General features: G+C 53.2%; 4 protein-coding genes and 1 pseudogene across 4 annotated transcripts; 4 read left to right on the top strand and 1 right to left on the bottom strand.

Annotated features, from left to right (window-relative positions):
• Positions 1-937: 937 nt before the first annotated feature.
• Positions 938-2,401, top strand: SAPIO_CDS1560 (Uncharacterized protein; the record flags this gene model as incomplete). The annotated part of the gene is made up of 2 exons (XM_016784801.1): positions 938-1,853; positions 1,950-2,401. 2 exons carry the CDS (start codon positions 938-940, stop codon positions 2,399-2,401), a joined length of 1,368 nt encoding a protein of 455 aa, XP_016645558.1.
• An 810-nt stretch (positions 2,402-3,211) lies between these two features.
• Positions 3,212-4,811, top strand: SAPIO_CDS1559 (uncharacterized protein; the record flags this gene model as incomplete). Its single annotated transcript, XM_016784800.1, has 7 exons — positions 3,212-3,289; positions 3,353-3,538; positions 3,601-3,766; positions 3,844-3,864; positions 3,930-4,056; positions 4,155-4,405; positions 4,594-4,811. The coding sequence occupies 7 exons, from the start codon at positions 3,212-3,214 to the stop codon at positions 4,809-4,811; spliced, it is 1,047 nt and encodes a 348-aa protein (XP_016645557.1).
• Positions 4,812-5,859: 1,048 nt separating this feature from the next.
• SAPIO_CDS1558 lies at positions 5,860-6,606 on the top strand (annotated as a pseudogene; the record flags this gene model as incomplete).
• Positions 6,607-6,912: 306 nt separating this feature from the next.
• SAPIO_CDS1557 (uncharacterized protein) lies at positions 6,913-11,928 on the bottom strand (the record flags this gene model as incomplete). Its single annotated transcript, XM_016784799.1, has 7 exons — positions 6,913-7,688; positions 7,775-7,933; positions 8,471-8,522; positions 8,582-9,015; positions 9,259-11,138; positions 11,200-11,675; positions 11,914-11,928. 7 exons carry the CDS (start codon positions 11,926-11,928, stop codon positions 6,913-6,915), a joined length of 3,792 nt encoding a protein of 1,263 aa, XP_016645556.1.
• A 507-nt stretch (positions 11,929-12,435) lies between these two features.
• Positions 12,436-13,564, top strand: SAPIO_CDS1556 (uncharacterized protein; the record flags this gene model as incomplete). The annotated part of the gene is made up of 3 exons (XM_016784798.1): positions 12,436-12,640; positions 12,748-13,207; positions 13,273-13,564. 3 exons carry the CDS (start codon positions 12,436-12,438, stop codon positions 13,562-13,564), a joined length of 957 nt encoding a protein of 318 aa, XP_016645555.1.
• Positions 13,565-13,871: the final 307 nt, after the last annotated feature.

The following is a 13,871-nucleotide window of genomic DNA, read 5'->3' as shown; positions in this document are numbered from 1 at the left end:
TAGTAGAGTAAATTTCCGGATCCGATCCCTGATTCTGAATCTGTTCATCCTCCCATCCCTTTTTTCCTTTTCTTCTTCGAGTTAATTGAGCCCCACAACATCACAAGATCCGCCTTCAGCAAACCTAAGAAGAAATGCCCAGTGGGCGGCTCGTAACACGCAGGACCCAGTTCTCCAGTTGCGACGAATGCCGCAGATCGCGCGTTGCTTGCGACGGCTCGGCTCCCAACGCCGGCAGCGGCAGCCATTCGTCTGAACCCTGCACCCGATGCCGCAACCGGAACCGACCATGCACATTCAGGGTATGAACCATGGAGGAAACCTCTCCCACCATAAGGCTCATCACGAACGTTTCAAGTAATACGGCTGACTTGGCTGCCTGTTTCCTGGCTTCTGGGTGTATGTAGTGGCTGCAAGGCGTCAAAGCAGGCGCATCGAGCGGATCACGGGGCAAGAGACGCCGTGGAGCGGCATCCCATTCCCCAAGTGATACGTCGTCAATTCAGAGGAGCAGTGGCGCGCATGTTGATGTTACAGTGGAGACACATTCGCGAGAGTGGCTCCACGCCGTCTCGGGCAGAAGCAGCATCGAAGTAGAGAGCGAGGCGACGTTAGTATTAGCTTCGGGCCCGTCACCATCACCACTTGTTCCTCCATCGCCAACCTGCTTGATCGTCACGCCTCGGGACACTGGTGCTGGTGTCCTCAGCGAAGTAGATTCCAATCGGCTCCAAATACTCTATAGAGAATGGTTCGAGGCCGTTTTCGGGTCATGGATGGGCAGATACAGCTGTCCATTTTCGTAAGCAGCCTAAACCTCTCCTTTGCGTGGTTCAGAAAATTTCCTCGAGGCCAACAATGTATTAGGTTCGGCCAAGACCATCTCGCCCACAAGTATGTGAGCATCTCTGACTTGTGCCGTCATCTCGATCAATGGATGGCCGAGTCGGCCCTCAACGACCAGCACCTTGCGGCCGGTGACACGGACGAGCAGGAGAAAGGCCAGCAGGATCAGAAGTGCGAGTATTCCCTACAGAGCACCATTGCTGCCTTCTCAGCAAGATGGCTACCCGTCACCTCTCCCGGCGCTCCACCAGGGTTCGATCACTGTGCCGTGGTACGAGCGCTTTGGAGATACGCTCGGAGGGACATGCTTCGAATCATCAACCGGCCGTCCTACCGATCCATGTTGTCTTTGTTTCTCTTTGCCTTGACGCCCATCCCATCCGGTATTTCGGAGGAGGAGGAGGCGGACGGCATTTCGGGCCAAGCTTGCGTCCACGCGGCGCTGCAGCAGGTGCAAACCCTGAGAGCGAGGCAAAGATACCTCCAATTCAATGGCTCCAAAGTTTCTCCGTTGCTGGAAAGCCAGGGGAGGATGCCCGCGACGACCGAAGACGCGATGGATACGTCCGGATTCATCAATGCCGAGAGCACCGCGTACTGGGCGGCACTGACGTTTGACACCTCTGCGTCGCTAACCCTGAACTGCAGGCCGCTGCTCTCTTCGGGCCTGTTCGGCTTCGAGCATGAGCTCCCCTGGCGGCTAGTCAGGACGTGTTCCAAGGTGTTTAGGGAAACCGCGGATGGTTGGCGTCGAGAAAACGTTGAGATCAACGACGAGAGGGCGAACCAGATCATCGCCGCCGGAGCCTCTTGGAAACTCCTTGGATGGAAGTTAACGGCCATCTTCAAGGAGGCTGTCAGAGATGGCCATAGTGAGTCTGAGGTGCGCAGGGCGTTCACGGCTGTCCTCGACTCGATTAGGGAGTTCAACGCCATATATCGTCAGCCTCTCGACGAATGCCACAAACGCTTGCAATTCCTCGGTCAACAGACGAAACTGCGCTGGTGTAAGTGATACACACACACACACACACACACACACACACACACAAAACTCTAGCCCATTATGACGTCGGAAGCTAACGAAATTAATCAACGCATAGTCTCCCTCATGCTTCATTATCATCTCAGCATCCTCATGCTAGTCGACGTCATCGAGGCCACAGATCGCCACGATCTGCTCGCGGATCTAGCAGAGATAAGCAGCAATACGGAAATCACAGTGATGAACACCCTAGCCTTTGGCCTCCACACGACGGTGATTCTGAAGCGAGACTCCGATTCGGAGATGGCGCTCGTCGGTAGTCCGACTCGCACAGTCCCTCTGCTGTCGATCGACCCGTATCCGCACCATGTTGTGGCGGGCGTACAACTGATGCGCAAAGCTATCGATCGCGACTTTGGCGTCGGGAAAATCACCGAGGAGACATATCGGAGCCTTTTGTCGACGCTGGAGCTCACTTTGAGTCACCTGCCGCAGAGCTCGAAATCTGTGCAGGCCGCTAGAGTCAAGTTCTCTTCCACTATGCCAGACCGCATTTGCCTGCAGAGCTAATGTCAATGTGTTGGAGTATACAAGGATCGCGACACTTGAAAAGGTGTATTATTCATCCTCGTGTTAATCACTACATATATGTAAATATATCTATGTAATATAAGGTGTCCTATGCTTTACCATGGTACCATACCCAAGGTATACACGTAAAGCAACACAATATAAGCTTAATATCGCACATGGGAGAGCGCGAAGCTCAGCTGCGGCTGGCTGCAGTCCAATGAGCTACGTACGCGCCCAAATGCTGCACGCGACCCTCGGGTCCACAAGCTACTATGTGGGATCGGTGTGCCATCTTACATCTATTCATGTCTCGCTTAAGATGAGAAGCAGATGCACTACAACGCATAACACATCCTAGTCGTGGCTCCCCGCTCGAACGCCGTTCCGGGGTATGTAACATTCCATCAAATATCAGCTTCGGGTTTCCGCAGTGCGGAATAAGTTTCCTGACGTGCTGATGGGAACAACGCCCTGGGGCTAATAGTGTTACCCGTATCAAGCTGGAAATGTCTTGGGTTTACCGAGGGATCGGATCCGATGGACGTTTTTCCCCAAATTTTAAATGTGGGGAGGGAAATTGCCAAGGAATACGAGACGCAGTTCAGCGGAAGATCCACAGAAGTCGGATCCGATAAAGACCAAGAAAACACCAGTCGATGTAACAAGTCCACCCAAACCTCTTGCATCGTGTTATTGTGTTATAGTACTTAAGCTTCTTTCATCGTTATTTCGTTATTTACTTACTCAACATTCATCGAGGATATTCTGGCTTTCATTGCTTTCCCCCTTCTCTCATTCTCAGGCAACATGGCGCTCGGAACTGGTTCCCGAACCTCTGTCGCCATCATCGGCGCCGGCACACAGGGTTGCCGCCTGGCGTACATGGTATGAAATATCGGAAGCTGTGACAGTGAATCCCAATTTAGATTCTCATACACTTACTCGCAGTGGTCTAGCACGGGATACGACGTTCATTTGGTGGATGCTCAAGCCAGCCAACTTGAAGGCAGCCACAAAGTCATAGAAGGATTCCGATCTGCTGCTTCTCGCAAACCTCGCCGATGGGGCGAGGTTATCACCCATTTCCCTAAGGACTTGAGCGCTGCTCTTCAAACAGCATGGCTAGTTGTGGAGGTGAGAAAACAATTCTTCGTGTTGGATTACGCCCAGTATCCCATTACTGACTTCGGTGGTAGTGCGTACCCGAACAGCTTCAACTGAAGAGAAAGGTAATCACGGAACTCGATTCTCTTGCCGCCGACGAAGTCATCATTGCCTCGAATTCTAGCAGCTACACCTGTTCGGAGATTTTGGAAACCTTAACCTTGAAGAATGAACGGCGGTTTCTCAGTGCTCATTCATGTAAGTACTCGCAACAGCAAAACAGCTCTGTGGGATATGGGCCATGTCGCTAAGTGGAGAGGACAAAACCCGATTAGACTGGCCCCCGGAAACACCAGGTAAGGGAAATATATTAGAAGTTTGGATATAATGCGGCAACTTCCCAGGCTGACAATCCAGCCAGAACTCGAGGTAATGGGCCACGAGACAACAGACCCATCATGTATCACCCTCGTGCTGGATAGAAGCAAAGCCCACGGCTTCTTGCCTTTCCACGTGAAGACCCCCTCGATGGGTTACCTTTACAACCGGTGGGTTGTCAACTATCCTTACCTTGCCCACGGTGTCACTTTTTTCTTTTTTTTCTTTTTTTCTTTTTCTTCCAAAAACTACGGCTAACGGCTCTCAGTATTTGGGCCGCGATCAAGAGAGAAGCCCTCCTCGCGGCCTCTGAAGGCGTCGCGACACCCGAGGAGATTGACGCCATCTTCAAGGGAGTGCTGAAGACGCCCAAAGGACCGTTCGAGTTGATGGATGTTGTGGGCTTGGATGTCGTGCTGGATATTGAACAGCACTATGCCGACGCGCGGGGGAACATCCCTAGCGAGCCGAGAGAGTATCTCCAAAGCTTGCTCCGGAGTGGCCGCCTGGGTGTGAAAAGTGGGCATGGCTTCTACCGTTATAAATTATAGCACCTCCTAAGTGATTGTATGATAGGATAGACAAAATACAACTCGATAAAATGCAACTGAACTCAGCTACGCACCGCATCGGACGTAGGTGAAACTGTCCGAGTTTGGCGACGGGGCCCCCCATACTCCGACGAGGCGGCGCTGCTTTACGAACAGAGTGCCAAATCGCTGGCACATCGTCTGAGCCCCGGACGACTCGATCCCATTCCGGGAGGGCAGCGCAACGTTGGGGCCTTGTTACCACACGGTCTACTACGCTCCGGATGAGGGACGCGGTCGACCGCATCTGCTCGTCTCGTGCACTAGACTCGTCACGGAAGATGGCCACAGATGATATGACCGAGTTGGCCGACGAGACAACCGATGCTGGGTAGGAGTGCGGAAAAGTCTAACGGTCTGCTCCTGGGATACGAGGCGGATCTTCCATGTGTCGGCCACCTTCGGGAGGATAGGCTCGCGGAATTCTTGGGAAGGGGTTCGTTGTGGTGAACATGTGGTCGCGGAGAACCACGGCTCCTCATATCGCATCGGCGACGGGGTTGGAGGCGGTATCGAAGACCGGGCGGAATCATGAATTTTAGCGATATCGCCCTGGATGGGATCGATGTGCAGCCAAGGGTGTTGCTTTCGTGAATCGGTCTTTTGAGACCAGGCATCGTCATGTCCGTTCCTAGAGATGGCGACGATGTTTTTCACCCCTTGCCGGGCAAGATATGCAGTGGAAATAGGGAATCGTCGAACTGCTGGTTCACCGCAAGCACGTCGGCATTGGCAAAGACATGGAAGAGCGACAGCCTGTTTTCAATCATTCAAGAATTATTATGGAGCATAGGAGAATAGTTTTCCATTTCAATATCGTACTTTTGACATTGAGATTCACTGCTTTGTTATGGCTCCAGTGAGAATGGAGACAAGAAGGGAGCGACTTGGGAGAAATCTTGGTGACGGGAACTGCCGCCCATACGCAGCCGCCACCACCTGGCAGATGGCAGGTCTAGTGTATGATCGATCTTGTGGAAGGTACAGCCCTTAAGACCTTGTATCTTGTATCTTGTACTCTGTACCGTACCTGCGTACCGCCCGATGTATCTGAGTACCTGCATCCTGGACAACAGGTAATTTGGGTAGCTGCAACACCACCCAATGATTCTCGATTGGATATCGTGTTCTCTCCAGCGTTTTAGCTCCAGGCTTCCTCATTTCTACCACTTCTCCATTCTCAACTCTCAACATCCGATGCCGTCCATGATGAACGTATAGTTCCCATTTAACGCCCATCTCGAATCACCCATCTCGAACGTCCATACCCAAGCGCACGAAGAGAACGCCCGCCTCACCAAGAACCAGCATCCCAAGCTCCTCCCCTGAACAAGGAGCCAAACCTAACAAACCGCAACCTATCTACAACCCACCACCGCCACGATGAACGTCGCCTACAACTCCACCCTCCGCCAAAGCAAAGCCCTCCGGCACGACCTCTCCAAGCTCGACTCCACCCAACCAGCCCTCATCACCGCCTCCACAATCGGCAACGTCTCCGCCTCCCTCGCCTCCTTCACCAAATCCATCGACGACTACCAAGCCCTAGCGCGGCAAGAGCTCGTCCCCAAAAAGCAAGAAGAAGCCCTCGAGCGCGTCCGTCGTTTCCGCGAAGACCTGACCGACTTCCGCGCCCGCGTCGAGGCTGTTCGTCGCGAGAGGGAGGAGGTCACGCAGCAGGCGAACCGGAGCGAGTTACTGGGCCGTCGGGGTTTCGTCAACGCCACGCCCGAAAACCCGTACGCTAACGCGTCGACTGCTACTACTTCGGATGGGCCGAGCGCGAGGAGATACGGAGCAGGAGGAGGTGGTGGGCAGTTGACGTTTGGGAGTGGAGATGAGGTGAGGGAGGCGCATGCCTTGAGGGAGCAGGATTTCTTTGCGAGTACGAATAATGCGCTGGATGATTATATCGCGAGGGGTCAGGCTGTGCTCGGGGATTTGGGTCAGCAGAGGGAGATTATGAAGAATACGCAGAAGAGGCTGTATTCGGTCGCGAATACGCTCGGCGTCTCGGGGGATACTATCAAGATGGTGGAGCGCCGCGCGAGGGAGGATAAGTGGATTTTTGTGGCGGGTGTGATTGTATTCTTCCTGTTCTGCTGGCTTTGCATTCACTTCTTGCGGTAAACTTCGTGTACCGCTGGGTGGATGGTTTTCTTTTTGCTGTTTTGGAGGAGTGATTGATGGGGTTGTGGCTCTGGGGCTTTTCTTCGGAGGCTCCTGCGAGCATATCCCAAGTACGTGTAACACATCGGGCGGAACCTAATGGATAATGATAGTCAAAATCGTGGGAAAACGGAGTTCATGGAGTTTTGCGGCCCCTTTCTATTAATAACAAACAGAAACGCTCATTTCGCTGAGTTGTTCCAACCCAAACCCGACCTTCCTGCGCCCTGGTGCCCTTCTGTTAACGCCATATCCTCTGATTCTACTCTACGCCTGTGTGTCCTTGAGAGCAATAGTAAAGAGCACTTCTTTCAAAGTCTCGACCTCGACAGTGTCTACCTCCGGCCGCACATGATTACTCGTACTCACCCGGCCCCCAAAGCTCGTCGGCCAATCCTCAACATCCCACTCAAGTCCCCTGGTAGTGATGACGCTCGGCTCCTTGATGGGCAGAATCCCGACATGCTTGCCGAACACTTCTCCTTGCCCTCCTCCTCCTCCTCCTCCTCCTTCCCCCTCGCTTTTCTCTCGGACACGAAGAATGTGCCTCCCCGGCTTGAGCAGAATCGTCACGCACTCCTCCGACAAGAGATAGATCCTGCCCTCGTCGTATCCAGATCCCGGCTGGAACAGGAAAAGGTGGTGGAGCTGACTTAAGCCCTGGTCCACGCGCCCTCCTACCCCTCCGAGAGCGAGTATGTCTACCGGTTGCTCGGCCGGGGCTGCTGCTGTTGCGCGACGACACCACGCAATTGCCTTTCCAAAATCCGTGGACTCTTGATCCTCGTCGTGGATGATTTGTGTGGTTGGGGAGAAGTGCGCCCGGGAGTCTTCGTTGAGTGAGTCTAGGTCGCCTATTATTACACTGAGAGAGTCCTGCTTCGCTTTCCGGTCAGAATAAAAGGAACAAAGAGAAGAAGGTGGGCGCAGAGGTCGCCCCGGGAAGACCCTCACAAATATGTTCTCCTCCCCTTTTCTCTCAGCCTCTTTGCCAAGCTCATACACCCTATTTGCGCCTCCATCCGCCGCCACGCGTACATTCGCTATGCAGATAGACCTTCATTAGCACACCGAAGCTGAGGAAGGTTTCTCATCTACAGAGCAATGTGGACATTGCGGGGTAGCTTACCTCCCTCCCATAGCGCCCGGAGAGTCGGCGTATCCTTCAGCGGCTGGTTCAGCACGATGAGGTCAAACGTCACGGCCTTGGTAGGGTCCTTTGGTTTGAGCAGGGATGCCAGTTCCCACTCAAAGGTGCGTGTCATCGTGAGCGAGAGGAGGAGGAAGGCTGGCGGGGTGGAGGTGTTGAGGTATGGATTTCTATGAGCGTATTATATCCAAAAAAGAAAAAAAAGAAAATTTCAATGAGACCGCGTTATTGTTCCATGACGAGAAGTGAGGAGGTATGTGTTGGTATCGTATCTAGGCGAAGTATGTTTTGTTTTCCGAGATGCCACAGATGATCGAGAGTTAATTCACAATTTCGCATTCACAATCGTCATCGAATCTCCAAACTTTGGCCACTAAAAATGCCAAATTACGTCAGACGCTAAAGTCGCTATCTAATCAATTAAGTCGACGAGTTCAAGGCTAAACTCCGGAGCTCGGAGACAGAATGGCAGGAGCTTCCCACTCCAAGCTTCCAAGCCGTCTGCATCTACATCAATATTGATACATGCTTCGTGTGTCGATCGCTCCAATTCCTGGTTATTCCTCACCTCACAACGACCTCCGGTTCTTCTTAGGCGAGGGTATAAGGACCAGTTCTCCTCAACGGCCCTCAGAACAAGCGAATCCACATCCCGACGCACCCATGCCCACTCACGCAATGCTGGCAACCTTCCTTCCAAGGAACAGACTCCGAAAAGAGTCCAGGCCTGACATCGTCAGGGGAAAGGGGGGGCTCAAAAAGGGCATCAAGGCTGCAAAGGCCTACCCGATGCTCGTAGTGCCCGAGCATATCCGCGACGACCTTGTCGCTCTTTCTCAAGGACGACAGAGCGGATTGGCCAGTCTTCCGCGCATGTTCACGGAGCCGGTTGAACAAAGAGAGAATCTTAGTCTCCTTGAAGAGTGGTTTGTTCGGCCCCGGTACCTCCACCCATTCGTACCAGTTAGAATGGTACACGAGTATAAACATCATGGCTACGAGGAACACCGGTATGCGAAACCCTTCTCGTATCGTATCCTCATCGTCCGAAAGGATCCAATAGACTAGAAATGGCTTATTCAAGTTGTCCTCATGGAGCCACGTAGTAGTATTGAGCATATCCTCGTCCCAGGCGCCGTTTGTCTGAGATAATGTTGAGATTAGGAGGCTGAGGTCGTCATTGGCTACTTGGTCCAGCTGCCCATCGGCCCTGCACTTTTCTAGAGCGTATGTATGGTTTTCTTCGTGAGCCACACGATGTATAAACGATGCTGGGGGCCAGGCGAACATCCCGACACAACCGACGATTCCATGAAGCGGATAGTACATTGCCAGGGGCAGCTCGTGCCTGAGTCGAGGTGTTCTACGGGCCGCAAAGAGGAATAAATATAGTCGGGTTTCTTCGGACTCTATCCCAAGTTCCCCGAACGCCAACAAACCCCTTAGCGCTCCTTCCAACGGACCCCGGCAGCCCTGCAAGGCGTGGTTGTTCTGCCTCTTATTGGTAGGAGCCGTGTCCAACATGGCTCGTAATTTTTCGAGAAACGGGAAAGCGTCTGTTCCCAGTCGGTTTAGGCGACTGATGACGCGGGAGAGCGATGAATGGTGGCCACGCGCGTCAGAACGCCGCTCAGGGTCAAAGACGTAATCCGCAAGAAAAATGATTCCGTAGACAGCAGCTTTCCGGAATTCGGGATAGGAAGCCTCTAGCTCTCGCATCCTGTCCTCACTTTCCAGGAGGTACTCCTTCACCGTGCGGTGGAAGAAAGCGACGTTGTGTGTCTGGAGTACCTCGTACTGTTTTTGCTCCGCAATGGTGAGGAAAGTTTTCGGCGAATACTCTAGAAGCCCTTTCGTGAGGCTACCAATCAGCTTGTTTACTCGAGAAACTCTCTGGTACATCTCTCTTGGGCTGTACGGCTCGCGGAGCATGTCTGAAAGAAAGTCCGGGTTCTGAAGCTCCCCCTCATCAAGCCAGGAGAATGACAATGCGCTTAACTCCTCCGATGTTGGGTTCTTGGCTGCCAGGAGAAGCATCCGGTCACATCTAACGCGGTCAATCGGGCTCGCGATTGAGTTTCGCAAGTCTGTGTATAGTTTGTTTAGTTCTCTCGGCGTCTCGTCTAGTTTCTTTTGCAAGACCCAGTGGGGATCTCCTTGACGAATAGCCTCGAGAAGTTTGTTAACGACTAGGCATGCCCAAAGGAACACGCCTTCCGCGTAAGAGGAGATCTTGGATATTATCTCCTCGTACGTGTCTCCTGTATTGCTGGCAACTCGGTCATTCGCAAAACGGGACTTGCAGTAGGCTTTTATGTCCGGCCGGTTAATGGTGTGTAGGTGGATAGTATTACTCGTAAACTCCAGGATACCGGAATACTCCTGCTGTGGTCGTGCACTGGTAAGAATCTTGACGCCGCGTCCTTTGGTCCACTGCCTTAACTTCAACGCCAGCTCCTCATGTGCCATCATGTCTCCATGGTACTCATCGAGCCCATCAATGAAAAAGCAGAACCTGCATCCAGAGGCCTCTCCTGTTCTGTTCATGAGGATTTCGAAGGCATCTCGGATCTGCTCCTCACCAAAGTCCACGCTTTCGACTCGGCGGTCGCCCACTTCGGCCTGAAAGCGATTCCACTGCCTCGGGAACACTTCCGCGATCAGCTCCGGCGCTGCATACAGAACCTCGAAGAGAAGCGACCGGTACAGACCCTGGAGCGAGCGTTGGAGATCCGATCCTGAATTCCAAAAATAAAAGTCTGCCGTGACCAGTGTCTTCTGCCCGGCCCACTGCTTCAAATCTTCCTGGGTGGCCTTGTGCCGCGCTATATATCTCATAAGAGTCGACTTCCCGGATCCAGCTTTCCCTGAAAGGTGTAGAATATGATGGTCATGGCGAAGCCAACTGCGAATTTTCATGCTTGCTTCTTCGTGGCGGCTTTCCGGTCCTTTCCCTGATCGACCCTTGCTTCCAGTTCTTGAATCCGCAGGACCATCGTTTCCCTCGTCGTTCCTGGATGCATCGTAGTCCTTGAAAACCCATCCACAGGTTGTGTCGTCTGCAACGTATATCTGCTCCCGACGCCAACGCATTTCGTTAAAAACAAGTTGCCTAAGAATTCGCTGCTTCACTGGAATCGCGCGAGCCGATACGTGCAGTTCCCTTAGCATTTTGCTTATGTTTTCTAGAGACTCTTCGTCTTTATTCGCCGGGGCTGGTGGGGTTGAGTATGCCAGGATTTCCTTCACCACGTCTTCCTTGACTCGCTCGAGCTCGTTTCTGAGATTACCGAAGTCGTCTCCAATCCGGTCGGCAATATGACTTGCGTTTGACCAGTCCTCGCTAGATCACAGATCTATTAGTTGGCAAAGATTAGTGGTCAGTGGCAGGGAGAGCATCTCACCGAAGCAGAAGCATGAGATTGAGCATAATCTCACTCCGGTATTCCTGAAGCCTTTCCTTGAGACCCGTGATCTCATCCTTTCTAAGAAGAGCTTTCCATTGGGCGGTAACACTCTTCCACAGCGTTCGCCTGCCAGGTACCTTCAACGACTTTAGGATGTCAACAAGGAGCTCGGCGTCGGCTTGACACTCGACGGCGAGGTCTCTGATGGCTCTTTCTGAGCGGCATCCGCCTCCCCCTTTCTTTCCAAGATCGTCAACGATGGAGTTGAGATCGCCGATGACCCGTTCGAGACGGGCATTCTCCTCGAGCGTACCATCCACGGACCGGTATACTTCGAGGGCTCCCGTGACTAATTTGAAGGCGAACTCGACGAAGGTGATAATGGATGACGCCAGTCCAACTGCGGAAACTGGCTCCATTTCAAGAGGCCGTTCCTCAGGCGGGGTAAATCCCAAGGTCGTGTTGCCGCTTTCCTACAGGGAGAGTAGAGTGATGTGAGGGGGTTGAACGAACCCTTTGCATTTGTCTTGAAGAGTCGCGAAAGGGTTATCAGAAGACATGAGCATTGCCCTGTCGGTCAACTCATTTACAACTCTCGGCTAGGAATTGGCGGCGTGGATGACCAGACCAGGCTGGGCAACCAACATATTTGATGTGCGGCCATCTTTCATTGGGCAATCGACCTTCGGCTTGAGGTCTCAGCCCACGCACCGCCTCGCGACTCATGTTAGGCAACTTCGAGGCATCTTGGGGACGCCCAATCATCGGAAAAGCGAAACCATAAAACTAATATTTTGAAAATTCCCGATGGGGGGACTAGGATTAGTGTTGTCCGAGATGATCTCGTCTCCTCGGTGAAGCTGAGCGCTGAGTCCTTGACCGAAGGGTGTTTCCAAGGCGGGTCAGACCGGACGGGTTCAGTTGGATCACGTGATAATTTCGTACGAACCCCGGTAACTGCATCACCATGATTACTGCATCACTGATTTCTAAGCGGCAATGGGAAGAGAGAAAAATCTCCAAACCGACAAGCTCCGAAATCTTCCCCAACGACCTCGCGACATATGCGACCAACCGACCCGTACCCTCCTTTAAACAGGCCAATTCGCCCTCATTCCGCCGTCTGCCGTTTCCTATTCGATACAGGGCCATTTTCGGACACAACGAGACATTCGAACCCCCAGCGGTGCATTCGCTCCCCCTTTTCCCGACGAGCCAAAAACTCTACACACAATGTTTCGCGCTCCGCTACGCCGGTTACGGCCGGTAACGATAAACGCCGCGACTAGGAGGACGGTGGCATTGCCTCGCAGGGCAGTTTCGACGAATTCTTCGCCCAAGAAGGCAACGTGGAAGGGGTCTGCGGCGAGATGGGGTGCGGCGGCGGCAGCGCTGTATTGGTATAATACGAGCCCACTCTTTGCGGATGATCCTGCGCGTGAGTTTCTGCTTTTCTACAAAATCCGTAACCCCCGATGAGAGGGAGAAAAGATATTGGCTTCCGGGGCAAGACGTAGCAATCTACTAACACATCAACCACGACAGCCCAAACAAGTCCCGCACCCCAAGGCCTCAACGACGAAGAACTAGTAACGGTCGACAAAGTAATCGACCGCAAGCGCAAAGAAATCGAAGCGCGCGCCAAGGAGCGAGAAGCCCGCGAAGCCGCCGCCAAGCAAGCCGAGGCCGAGAAGGAGGCGGCACAACAGGCGGCGACGCAACAAGCCGCAGCGACAGAGGGTGCCGAATCCGTGCCGACGAGTGATGGCGAGGAGGGCTCCGCTGCTGGTGCTGCTCCTGCTGCGCCGGGATCCCCAGAAGCTCTCGAGGAAGAGGCTGGCCAGCAGGGTGCGTTTGACCCCGAGACGGGCGAGATTAACTGGGATTGCCCGTGCTTGGGCGGTATGGCGCATGGACCTTGCGGGGAGGAGTTCAAGGCAGCGTTTAGCTGCTTCGTGTACTCCAAGGAGGAGCCTAAGGGCATGGACTGCATCGACAAGTTCCAGTACGTTTTCCCTTCTGGACTTTTCGAGGTGACTGTGGAAATGGATGCTGACGATGAGATGACAGGGGCATGCAAGATTGCTTTAGGCTTCACCCCGAGGTCTACGGCGCCGAGCTCATGGACGACGAGGAAGCCGAGGGTGGTGAGCGACCCGCCACTTCTGACGCCCCCGCTGCGGCCGAAAACGTAACTCCCGAGGCCGCCGTCGATACCAAGTCTGCCGCCGCTCCCGCCGAACTCGAGGCAGCTACTCCTGCTCCCGTGGAGAAGAAGGCCAAACTCGAGACCAAGACGACAGGAGCTGCTCCAGTGAAGGCTGAGAAGGCAGAGACGAAATCCCAGGAGGTGTCGGCTTAATGAACAGGAAACGCCCCAGTGATTGGAGAATCCTACCTAATGAAGAAACAAAGAGAAAAGAAAGAGAGGAAGAAAATAAGAAACGGAAGCGCCGGGTTTTTCCAGCGATTTTAACTTCGTTGCATTTGGGAGGAGTAACGAGTGCATGCGGAGGGATTGACGTCTCCCTCTGCCTGTATCACCATCTTCGTGGACGTTGTATGTATGTATATTAGTGGTCTTTTTTATTAGATCTCCTTTCTATGTAGTTGGCTTGGTCAAAAAAACGCAAAATAGATGTATTTTATAGAGGCGTGTCTGGTCACTT

This window comes from Scedosporium apiospermum, assembly GCF_000732125.1.
Source record: "Scedosporium apiospermum strain IHEM 14462 chromosome Unknown SEQ_SAPIO_0066, whole genome shotgun sequence".
Classification (NCBI taxonomy): domain Eukaryota; kingdom Fungi; phylum Ascomycota; class Sordariomycetes; order Microascales; family Microascaceae; genus Scedosporium; species Scedosporium apiospermum.
This window is presented reverse-complemented; position numbering and strand designations above follow the sequence as displayed.